This window comes from Myotis yumanensis, unplaced genomic scaffold (genome assembly GCF_028538775.1).
Source record: "Myotis yumanensis isolate MYYU_CA2020_CCGP unplaced genomic scaffold, mMyoYum1.0.hap1 SCAF_8, whole genome shotgun sequence".
Taxonomy (NCBI): domain Eukaryota; kingdom Metazoa; phylum Chordata; class Mammalia; order Chiroptera; family Vespertilionidae; genus Myotis; species Myotis yumanensis.
Genome location: NW_027223759.1, coordinates 10,408,907 through 10,421,501, shown reverse-complemented (window position 1 = coordinate 10,421,501; position 12,595 = coordinate 10,408,907). Strand labels below are relative to the sequence as shown.

General features: G+C 48.3%; 1 protein-coding gene across 3 annotated transcripts in view; it reads right to left on the bottom strand.

Annotated features, from left to right (window-relative positions):
• The window catches only part of FAM117B (family with sequence similarity 117 member B), a 298,958-nt gene that overhangs the window by 272,380 nt on the left and 13,983 nt on the right, over positions 1-12,595 (bottom strand). For all 3 annotated transcript variants that reach the window (XR_011472381.1, XR_011472380.1, XM_070421877.1), the window contains exon 2: positions 2,163-2,314. Coding sequence is in view for 1 of the 3 variants with exons in the window: in XM_070421877.1 (XP_070277978.1) it covers positions 2,163-2,314 (152 nt within the window). In the remaining 2 variants the exon portion in view is untranslated. The remainder of the gene's footprint in view (positions 1-2,162; positions 2,315-12,595) is intronic.

Sequence of the window (12,595 nt, the reverse complement as noted above, 5' to 3'; positions counted from 1 at the left end):
GGGTGAACCAGAGTTGGAGACTCTGGCAGAGACTGAGTGGTTTGGCTCTGGAGTAGAGACCACTTTTCCTCTCATTGAGTGCCTGACCACATGACCTCCAAGAGGGGACCCACTAGCTCTGGTTACCCACCCCTACCAAGCTTGCAACTTGTGGAAGGGGCTGTGGGTTGCGGCCAGCCTGGGCACAATCTCCAACCATTCTTCAGAAGACTCTGGAGGAAGATTAGACAACCCCAGGGAGAGGTGGAGTAGCTGACAAGGAGAGGTGGACCTCAGAGAACCTGTCCTCTTACATGCCCCCAGCTCAAAGTTGAAGGAAACTGATCCTTATACACAGACTAGAGGCCCGGTGCATGAAATTCGTGCACAGGTAGGGTACCTAAGCCTGGCCGGCAATCAGGGCCGATCGGGGCCTTCCAGCTGCTGCCCGGGGCCTCCCTTCCCCAGTTGCTGGCTGCTGGCCAGGGCCTTCCTTCATTCTGTGCCACCCCCTAGTAGTCAGCACATGTCATAGCAAGCGACTGGTCTCCTGGTTGAACTCCTGTGGGGACAGTTTGCATATTAGGCTTTTATATATATAGACTGGCTTCTCCCACAAACACCCAGGCCAAGGAGATGCAGCCACAAAGGTGAAAACCATAGTAGCTCCAGACAGGTAGCCCAATGCTGGTTAAGCATAACATCTGACATGAACCCCACCCAAGTGGGCTCAGAACCAACAAAACCAGTGGTGGACTTCAGACCATACCAGAGCTCAACCCAACTAGCCAAACAATTGGCACACCCAAAAGGGAATTCTGGTAGGCACTAGGCCCTGCTGGAAACAACTTCACCTTAGGGGACAGCCCCTGCACAACACCTCACACAGTGATTGAGGTTTATCCTTACAGTCAGCCAGCCTGAAGGGTTAAGTCCACCCACAAAAGGCTAAACAGCATTCAAAACTAAACTACAACAGGAGGGTGCACATAACAAACAAGAAATATTCCTGGAGCACGGAGCTGAGGTGCTCTGGAAGGTTTTGCCACTGAGCCCAACACCTTCATCATAAAGCCACCATAACAAGTTTGGGAGTTGTACCCGATCTACTTAATACTCAGAGACAAAATGGGGAAATAAATAAATATGTCCCAAGTTAAAGAGTAAGAAAAATACCCAAAGAATTAAATTAAATGAAGCAATCAAAATACCAGAGGCAGAATTTAAGACAATGGTTTTAAAGATGCTCTCGACCTTAGGGGAAGAATGGATATCCCAGTGAGACTTTAAACAAAAAGATATAAGCATCAAAAAGGACACAGAAACCACATAAAAGAACAACTCAGAAATGAAGAATAAGTAATAGAATTCAGTCAAACGTCTCCCATCTAGAACAATTCCATTCTCGACCACGTTGTTCACGGAAAAAACATCTTGGTTGTGGAACAAAACTTCAGTTTTCAACGTGACAGCCCATTCATGCATGATAAGAAGCATCTCTCAGGCAACAAAGGAGAGAATGCTTTTAAAACATAAAAAGGCCATCGAGAGTGCTAATGTTACAAAGGGTGTGAAAGTGCTCACAAAACAACAACCATAGGCAATTGAAAAGGTAGAAAAACTTTTGTTAATAAACAAAAAGCAGTTAGCCGGTGATAGTATTTCAGAGGTAGCAATATATGAAAAATTCCGTTTAAGACCAGTAGGGGGAAATCTTTAAAATGTACATTCTCAAGCCTCAACCAAAATCTACTACAGAATATCTCAGTGATGGCGAACCTTTTGAGCTCGGCATGTCAGCATTTTGAAAAACCCTAACTTAACTCCAGTGCCGTGTCACATATAGAAATTTCTTGATATTTGCAACCATAGTAAAACAAAGACTTATATTTTGGTATTTATTTTATATATTTAAATGCCATTTAACAAAGAAAAATCAACCAAAAAAATGAGTTCGCGTGTCACTCCTGACACGCGTGTCATAGGCTCGCCATCACTGGAATATCTGGAGATCAGGCCTGGGAATCTGCTCTTTTGATAAGCTTCAGATTATTCTAAGATATGAGGATGTTTTAAGAATTTGATCACAGACCAAAACAAATAATTATGAGAAACGAAAATAAAAACTATGAGAAACAGTCTCAGAATAAAACACTTCAGGATAAGACCTGTAATACACCTACCTGTGTAGCTTTGTCCTTCATGCAAGGAGCAGTTTGACCATGATTATCACGAGGCCAGTGCCCTGCAAGGTATGGAGCAGCAAGTGTATCCAGAGAGGAAGTGCGGCGAATAATAGTAGAGGGGCTTGAGGAAGGCGGTCGTGTTTTGTCACCTAAATTTAAGGCAAATATATTTATTTTAAAAATAGATGAAAGAAGAAAAAAAGTAGAAACTAAGTTTTAAAACAGTCAGGAGTTTTCCAACTAAAATATAAAATATATATAACAAAAAACAATTATAAACTACTAGAGGCATGGTGCACGAAATTCATGCATGGGTAGTGTCCCCAGGCGTGGCCAGAGATCAGGGCCGGCCAGGGCCTCCCTTCCCCAGCTGCCGGCTGGGGCCTTCCTTCGTTCCACGCCACCCCCTGGTGGTCATCACACGTCATAGCAAGTGATTAATCTCCCGTCAAACTCCCATGGGGACAATTTACATATTAGCTTTTTATATATAGATTTACTCACACAACATTGGATGAATGTCCAGGGAATTATACTAAGTGAAAACAGTCAATCTCAAATACATGATTTCATTTATTTAACATTTTTGAAATGACAACATTTTAGAAATGATGGAAGATTAGTGGTTGCCAGGGGTTAGAGATAAGGGAGGAAAAATAAAAGTACTGGGAGAGAAGCAGGGACCCTTGTGATAAGGAAGTATTCAGTATCTTGACTGAAGTGGCAGATATAGAAGCATACAAACAAGAGTAAAAGTATAGAATTACACACACACATAAAAGAATACAAGTAAAATTGAAGACATCTGAAAAAGCAGTGAATTGCACAATGTCAATATTCTGGATATAACGTTGTAGAGTAATAGTTCTACAAAGTGTCATTTGGGGAACCCAGGCAAAGTGTACAACTGCAATTTCTTACAACTGCAATTATCCCTATAAACACACACACACACAGAAAAGACAAAGGTATGTCTATCAATTTAAAAAGTGTTCATCTGGGTTTTAAAATTAAATTGGTATGATATGTAAAATACTCATTCATCATTATACCATCTATACTCAAAAGGATATAAGGCAGTTAAGATAAAGTTAAAATTATATTTTAATCTACTTCTATAAAAACCATTATCTTAGTGAGATTTTGTTACAATAAATACACTGCAAGAAACCATATTAACCAGGCTACAAAAGTTCTAATTAAAGCCACATATGTAAAAATTTTTGCATTTCAAGATACTGATCGCTATATACTTAGATGTAAACCAAAAGCAAGATACTAGAGGTAATAGGAAGTTAGAGGTGATGCAGAAGAAACACCCTCATATCTCCTTTTTTTTTTTGATGTGGGTTAGGCGTAGACTTAGCTAATTTATGCTGTAAATTAAAGAAAATTAAGAAGCTTAAATATATTAAACATAAATATATGCATTCATAAAATTATAATACTACTAGTGGCCCAGTGCACGGATCCGTGCACATTGAAAGGAAATTAATTAGAAGAAATATTTTAATATCGCTATTCACTCTTTATAATAGAAGTGTCAACCAAATTCACGATTGACAATGACAGATCGAAACACACCCGTGCAACTGGCACCAGCGAAAGCTTTATATGTATCATGCATGTGCAAGTCAACTTAGCCTTTTATCTATGTACTAGGGGCCCAGTGAACGAATTCATGCACCTTGCAAGGAACTGTGGTCGCGAGGCTGTGGTGGGCACAGGGGCAGGTCTCGGCCCATCCTCCATGCCCCTGCCCGGCCCCCTCCTGCTGTGGCCCCCAGTCCCCTGTCTGCCAGCAGCCCTGCTCCCGTTGCCACCGCTGGCCCTGCTTTCACCCACTGACAGCGTGCAGCAATTGGGGCCAGCACCAGCAGTGGGTGCAAAAGGGGCCAGTGCCATCAGTGGGTGCGAGCGGCGGCTGCTGCCCTGATCGCCACTCAGGAGCAGGGGGAGGTAGAAAAGCCTCCAGGGGAGATCAGGGCTGCCAGCTGCTGCTCACACCAACGGAGCAAAGAATTTTGAGGAACCACCAGAGGCTCACCCTGATGACAGCGACTGGTGCGCCCTGCCTTGGTCTGGCACCCCCGCTCACCTGCTCCACCATCCTGCCACAGCTGCTGCTCGCCATGTTCCATGCTCTGCAGCCTGCTGCTGACACCCGCCACGTTCCACACGTGCCCCTGATGGTCAGCGCACATCATAGCGACTGGTTGTTCGGTTGTTCTGCCGTTCGGTCTATTTGCCTATAAGGGATTTATATATCTATACTAATAAAAGGGTAATGTGCAAATTGGTCAGGACGCCCTCACAGTAACAACCGAACAGCAGGCTGCATGGGGTGACCAGGCTGGCAGGGGAATTAGTGAGGGATGACCAAACAACTGATCAGCAGGCTGCGTGGGGCGACCAGGCTGGTGGGGTGGACATGAGGGGCAACTAGGCCAGCATGGGGGGCCATTAGGGCAACCAGGTCAGCGGGGAGGCAGTTGGGGGCAACCAGGCTGGCAGGAGGGGGGCAGTGAGCGGCAACTAGGCCAGTGGGAGGAGGCAGTTGGGGGCAATTAGGCTGGCAGGGGGGCAAGGAGGGGTGACTGGGCCAGTGGGGGGGCAGTTGGGGGTGCTAGGCTGATGGGGGGGCAGCTAGGGGTGACCTGCAGCAGAGAGGGGGAGTTGGGGGCCACCAGGCTGGCAGGGGGGGGGGGCAGTGAGCGGCAACTAGGCCAGTGGGAGGAGGCAGTTGGGGGCAATTAGGCTGGCAGGGGGGCAAGGAGGGGTGACTAGGCCAGTGGGGGGGCAGTTGGGGGTGCTAGGCTGATGGGGGGGCAGCTAGGGGTGACCTGCAGCAGAGAGGGGGAGTTGGGGGCCACCAGGCTGGCAGGGGGGAAGTAAGGAGTGACCAGGCCAGTGGGGGGGAAGGGGCAGTTAGGAGTGACCAGGCCTGCACACAGAGGCAGTGAGGGGTGATCAGGCCAGCAGGGAGGTTAGTGAGGGATGACCAAATGACTGAACAAGCAGGCTGTGTGGGGCGACCAGGCCGGTGGGGGGGTTAGTGAGGGATGACCAAATGACTGAACAGCAGGCTGCGTGGGGCAACCAGGCCAGCGGGGGAGCCGTGAGTGGCAACCAGGCCAGCAGGGGGGGCAGTTGGGGGCGACCAGGCTGGCAGGGAGGGCAGTTAGGGGCGACCAGGCCAGCAGAGGGGGGCAGTTAGGGGTGATCAGGCCAGCAGGGGAGGCAGTAAGAGGCAACCAGACCAGCAGGGGGAGCAGTTAGGGGTGACCAGGCCGGCGGAGGGGTGCAGTTGGGGACGACCAGGCTAGCAGGGGGGACAATTGGGGGCAATTAGGCTGGCAGGGGGAGCAGTGAGGGGAGAGTAGGCCGGCAAGGGGGGGCGCAGTTGGGGCAACCAGGCTGGCAGGAGGGGGCAGTTGGGGATGACCAGACCAGTAGCAGGGGTCAGTAAGGGATGACCAGGCCAGCAGGAGGGGCAGTTAAGGGTGATCAGGCCAGCATGCAGAGGCAGTGAGTGGTGATCAGGCCGGCAGGGGGGCAGTTAGGAGCGACCAGTCCGGCAGGCAGGTTAGTGATTAGGAGCCAGCAGTCCAGGATTGTGAGAGGGATGTCCGACTGCCAGTTTAGGACTGATCCCCAGGATCGTGCCTAAACGGTCAGTCAGACATCCCCCAAGGGGTCCTGGATTGGAGAGAGTGCAGGCTGAGCTGAGGGGACCCCCCCATCCCAGCGCACAAATTTCACACACTGGGCCTCTAGTCCTCCTATATAATAAAAGAGAAACATGTAAATTGACTGTCCCTCCACTATGCTCAACAGCCAATCAGGAGTGCGTATGCAAATTAACCTGGAAAAGGTGGCAGGTTAATTTGCATACACAGGTGTCAAGCGCACCGGAAGGCGACGGGAGCCATGGGCTCCCAGGATCTTCGTCGGCTGCGCCAAGCCACACCCGCGGGCTCCCGGGACCTTCGCTGATGGAGAGCAGAAAGGGAGAGGAAGCGGAGAGCAGGAGGTTTAGAGGACTTGGCAGAGGAGGCTGCTGGACATAGAGCAGAGCGAGAGAGAGGGCAGCTTGGAGGGTGTGGCTCCCTCTGTCAACCCAGCTTCCTCATCACAACTGTGGAAACTGACAGCAGGGAGGAGGAAGTCCCACCCCCACAGAATCAGCCAGAATCAGCCATTGGTCAGACAGCTCTCAGTGGCCTGACAGCCAGGACTCTCATTCACCTGCATCTCAGACCATGACAGTAGAGAGGTGGGACTATGTCTAAAGAATAACTGTTGATACAAGGTAGCTCTGCAGCCAAAAGATGCCAGCGTTATCCACAGAAAATATCTGAAGAGCAACTGGCATCTTATCTTGAAAGAAGGCGGCACCTGCGACAGAATGCAGTGTCTTCTCAGCAAAAATGGAGTACATGAGGATGCAATTCTCGAACATAGTTGTGGTGGAATGACTATTCGATGTGAATTTTGCCTATCACTAAATTTCTCTGATGAAAAACCATCCGATGGGAAATTTACTTGATGTTGTAGCAAAGGGAAAGTCTGTCCAAATGATATACATTTTCCAGATTACCTGGCATATTTAAAAAGATTAATGACAAACGAAGATTCTGACAAGTAAAGATTTCATGGAAAATATTAGTTCCATAAATAGTTCTCTTGCTTTTGCTTCCATGGGTGCAAACATTGCATCGCCATCAGGATATGGGCCATACTGTTTTAGAATACACAGACAAGTTTATCACCGTACTGGAACTTACATCCTTCGGATGGTGTTTCTCGGAAGCTTGCTCAACTCTATATTTTGGACACACTCAAAGCTACAAGTAAAAGATTAGCAATGCCATAAAACCAGGGCTGCTCAGAAAGACTCATGATCAACATCAACAACCTCATGCATGAAATCAATGAATTAACAAAATCATACAAGATGCTACATGAGGTAGAAAAGGAAGCCCAATCTGAAGCAGCAGCAAAAGGTACTGCTCACACAGAAGTAACAATGGTGATTAAATACAATCGTAACGGTGACCCAGGTAGATATAATTCTCCCCGTGTAACCGAGGTTGCTGTCATATTAAGAAATGAAGATGGAGAACCTCCTTTTGAAAGAGACTTGCTCATTCATTATAAACCAGATCCCAATAATCCAAACACCACTAAAATGAAACAAATCAATATCCTGTTTCCTACATTAGATGCAATGACATATCCTATTCTTTTTCCACATGGTGAAAAAGGCTGGGGAAACGATATTGCCTTAAGACTCAGAAACAACAGTGTAATAGACAATAATGCTAGACAAAATGTAAGGACACGAGTCACACAAATGTATTATTATGGAATTCATCTCTCTGTGCGGGACACGTTCAGTCCTATTTTAAACGCAGGAAAATTAACTCAACAGTTTATCGTGGATTCATATTCAAAAATGGAGGCCATTCAGATAAATTTCATCAAAGCAACCAATCTATGTTGAGAATTGAAAAATATAGTGGTTTGATGGATTATCTCAAATCTAGATCTGAAAACGACCATGTGCCAATTGGTAAAATGATAATACTTCCATCATCTTCTGAGGATAGTCCCAGAAATATGCAGCGGCGATATCAGGATGCTATGGCAATTGTAACAAGGTATGGCAAGCCCGGTTCATTCATAACTATGACGTGCAACCCCAAATGGGCAGATATTGCAAACAATTTACAACATTGGCAAAAAGTTGAAAACAGACCTGACATGGTGGACAGAGTTTTTAATATTAAGCTGAATGCTCTTTTATTTTTTTATTTTTTTAATTAAATCTTTATTGTTCAGATTATTACAGTTGTTCCTCTTTTTTCCCCCCATACCTCCCCTCCACCCGGTTCCCACCCGAACCTCCGCCCTCACCGACCCCCCCTCCCCCCACTGTCCTCATCCATTGGTGCACGATTTCTGTCCAGTCTCTTCCCGCATCCCCCACACCCCTTTCCTCAACAAGAATAGTCAGTCCACTCCCTTTCTATGCTCCTGATGCTATTATAATCACCAGTTTATTCTGTTCATCAGATTATTTATTCACTTGATTTTTAGATTCACTTGTTGATGTGTATTTGTTGTTCATAATTTTTATATTTACCTTTTTCTTCTCCCTCTTCTTAAAGAATACCTTTCAGCATTTCATATAATACTGGTTTGGTGGTGATGAACTCCTTTAGCTTTTCCTTATCTGTGAAGCTCTTTATCTGACCTTCAATTCTGAATGATAGCTTTGCTAGATAAAGTAATCTTGATTGTAGATTCTTGGCATTCATCACTTTGAATATTTCTTGCCACTCCCTTCTGGCCTGCAAAGTTTCTGTTGAGAAATCAGCTGACAGTGGTATGGGTACTACCTTGTAGGTGACTGTCTTTCTCTTGCTGCTTTTAAGAGTCTCTCTTTGTCTTTTGCTCTTGGAATTTTAATTATGATGTGTCTTGGTGCGGTACTCTTTGGATACCGTTTATTTGGGGTTCTCTGCACTTCCTGGACTTGTAAGTCTATTTCTTTCACCAGGTAGGGGAAGTTTTCTGTCATTATTTCTTCAAATAGGTTTTCAGTATCTTGCTCTCTCTCTTCTTCTGGCACCCCCATAATTCGGATGTTGGTACACTTGAAGCTGTCCCAGAGGCTCCTTACACTATCTTCGTATTTTTGGGTTCTTTTTTCATTTTGCTTTTCCGGTTGGGTGTTTTTTGCTTCTTCATATTTCAAATCTTTGACTTGATTCTTGTGATCCTCTAGTCTGCTGTTGGAACTCTGCATAATATCCTTTATTTCAGTCAGTGTATGCTTAATTTCTAGTTGGTCCTTTTTCATATCCTCAAGGGTCTCACTAGATTTCTTGAGGGTCTCACTACATTTATCGGCGGTCTCACCAGTTCTTTTGAGGGTCTTACTAAATTTATCAGTGGTTTCTAGAAAGTTCTTGAAAAACCTTAAAGGTGTGGTTTTGAACTCTATATCCAGTCATTTGCTTTCCTCTATTTCTGTCATCTGTGACCTGTTTCTTTGTCTCCGCATTTTTTATGCTTCCCTGTGTTGGTAGAGTGGCTTTGTGTGCTAGGTGTCCTATTGGGCCCAGTGGCTCAGCCTCCCCAATTACCTGAGGTGGACACTCTTGGTGCACCCCTTGTGGGCTTTGTGCACAATCTTGTTGTAGTTAAGCCTTGATTGTTGTAGGTATTACTGGGAGGAATTGACCTCCAGGCCAACTGGCCTTGAGAATCAGCTGTGTCTACAGTGGGAGAACTTCTATGCTGAAGACACCCTTATGAGGCAAGACTTGCTTCAGTGGGGCTTTGGTGCTCACTGAGTCTGCCTCCTGAGTGTGTCCCTTATGGACCTGAGGAGTTGTAATCTGGATGGTCCCACTCTGACCACTGGGTACACTGGCTCTTGGATCTAAGGGGGTTGCTAATTTAGCCTCTGCCTGAGGCTACCCAGCAGAAGCTACAAAGAGATCTGCAGATTCCCCTTCCTTGTTTGGGGTTTGGAGGTGCCCAAATGAGGCCCAGCTGTGAAGCAATGCAAGCTGCTGTGGGGCCTTGGGCCTTCTCTTGGAAGTTCTGGGTCTGTCTGGCCCAGCTGCAGTTTGTTAGGTAATTTTCAGATTGCAAAGGGCCAGGGCATTCATATGCAAAAGCCTCTGCCGCAGCTTGGGTGGGGCAGGGTCTCAGGGAATCAACAGGGCAGAGCAAGCAGCTATGGCTGATCCTCAGCCCTGCCCTAAGGGGCCCCACGTCTCAGTGTCCCGGTAATCGCTGCAAGCACCTTTGAGACAATGCCGCCCTCGAGTTCCAAGTTCTGCCCGCTGCCAGACAGTCCAGTTTCTCCCCGTATGAGTCTAGGTCCCCAGAGACTCACCCGGAACTGGAGTTCAGAGCAGTCAGGGGCTTGTGACTCCCTCCCAATTCAAACAGTTGCGTCCTCAGTTGCCAGCCCTTGCTGCGTGCGCCTCCGTTCCTCTGCACTTCCGCACCTCCTCTGAGTCTCAGTGTGCTTTTCTCTTTCCTTCTAGTTGTAGAATTTCAACTCAGCCAGCCTTCCTGTGGTTCTGGATTATGTCCGTTTTGTCTTTTAGTTGTATTTTTTAATTTGTTGTGGGAGGCAGCAATTTCCGGTGTTTACCTATGCTGCCATCTTGGTTTCTGATCCTGAATGCTCTTTTAAATGATATCTGTAAATTCCATTTATTTGGCAGAGTAATAGCTGAAATTCATGTTATTGAATTTCAGAAACGCGGACTACTTTACACTCACATGTTATTGATATTAGGTGGTGAGTCCAAATTACGTTCCTCTAATTAATTCCCTTTCAATGTGCACGAATTTCGCGCACTGGGCCACTAGTACCCTATCTAATAACAGACAAAGATGCAAATTGACCGTACCTTCACTACACCCACCATTGGCTAATCAGAGTGATATGCAAATTAACTGCCAACAAAGATGGCGGCTAATATGCATATACCGGCTGGGAGCGAAGACTGAAGACACCATAGAAGGAAGCCAAGCAAGGGAGCCGAGGTAGCGGAGACAGGCGGGAGAGAAGCGGCAGAGAAGGGCAGGGTAGGAATGGCAGAGACAGGTGGGGTAGGAGTGGCAGAGAAGGGCGGGGAAGGCCCCCCAGAGCTGGATCGGACACAGACAGGGACAGGGGGTCCAGCCTGCAGCCTCTGCAGCCAAGTGCAGGCCGAGAGAGGAGATGGCGGGCCCGCCTCCCACAGAATGCAGTGCAGCTCCCTCCCACCTCCCAGTGAAGCGGCGCGGGTCCCACCCAGCTCTCGTGGAAGTGGCACAGCTACCTCCCGGCTCCTGTGAAAGTGGCGCGGCTCCCTCCTGGCTCCCATGAGCACCAGTGGCTTGCTTCCACGGGAAGCTGAACGGGAAGTAGCACGGCTCCTGGCTGCAGTTCCTACTGACTCCCGCGGAAACAGTGGGTGGCCTACAATGCACAATATTGAGCAATGGGCTACTAGTATATATATGAGGCTAATATGCTAAGTGTCCCACTGTCCGACCGGTCGCTATGACACGCACTGACCACCAGGGGGCAGACGCTCAATGCAGAAGCTGCCATGACGTTCACTTGCCATTTACCAAGAAACGGTAGCGCAGACTTGGCACTGACAAAGCAACACTCAGCTTCCCCCAAGTGGGACACAGGCCCCACCACTACCCCAGAGCAACAGCCCACCAAATTGCAGCCAACACTGCCAAAACCCCATGGCGTAACTGCAGCCCACAGCCCAGCCCGGCCCATCCTGGGTGCAAGGTAATGATGTCACATAGCAACGCTGGACTACCTGTCTCTAGCAACAGGCCATCCTATCTAATAAAAGAGAAACATGGTAATTAGCCATACGTCCGCTAGCCTTCCCATTGGCTAATCAGGGCGATATGCAAATTAACTGCCAGCCAAGATGGCGGCCGGCAGCCAGGCAGCTTGAAGCGAACATGAAGCTTGCTTGCTTCAGTGACGGAGGACTCTGACGTTCCCCGCCTGCTACTGCCGGCCTCTGAGCTTGCAGTTTGAAACATTGTTACAAATATAGAAGCTAAACAAAACCCCAGAAACCTGCTTTCGGACAGCCGGGATCTCAGAGCTGGAGTTGAAACAGTGTTTCGATTATAGAACCCAAACAAACCACATACCTGCTTTCAGCAGCCGAGGCCTAAGAGCTGAAGCCAAGCCTCAGAGCTAAAGCTGGCCCAGAATAAAAAAGAAAAAGAAAAAAAGAAGCGGTTGGGAGCTTCAGTCACCCACCAGCCTGAAAACAGCCCTCAGCCCCTCACCCAGACTGGCCAGGAACCCCAGTGGGGACCCCCACCCTGAAGGGGGTGTGACCAGCTGCAAACAGCCATCAATCCCCTCATCCAGGCTGGCCAGGCACCCCAGCGGGACCCCCACCCTGATCCAGGACACCCTTCAGGGCAAACCAGCCAGCCCCCACCCGTGCACCAGGCCTCTATCCTATATAGTAAAAGGGTAATATGCCTCCCAGCACCGGGATCAGCGGAGCCGTGAGGTCTCCCGGCCTCGGGATCAGCGTGACAGGGGGCAGCGCCCAAACCCCCTGATCGCCCTGTGGCTCTGTGTGTGACAGGGGGCAGGGCCACAACCTCTCTATCCGCCCTGCTCTGTGCCTGATAGGGGGGAGCTCCCCAATCCCCTGATTGCCCTGCGGCTCTGTGTGTGACAGGGGAAGGCGCCCCAACCCCCTGATCAGCCCTGCTCTGTGCCTGATAGGGGGTAGCTCCCCAATCCCCTGATTGCCCTGTGGCTCTGTGTTTGACATGGTGCGGCGCCCCAATCCCCTGATCGGCCCTGCTCTGTGTGTGATAAGGTGCGGCGGCCCCCCCCACGGGCCCTGCTCTGT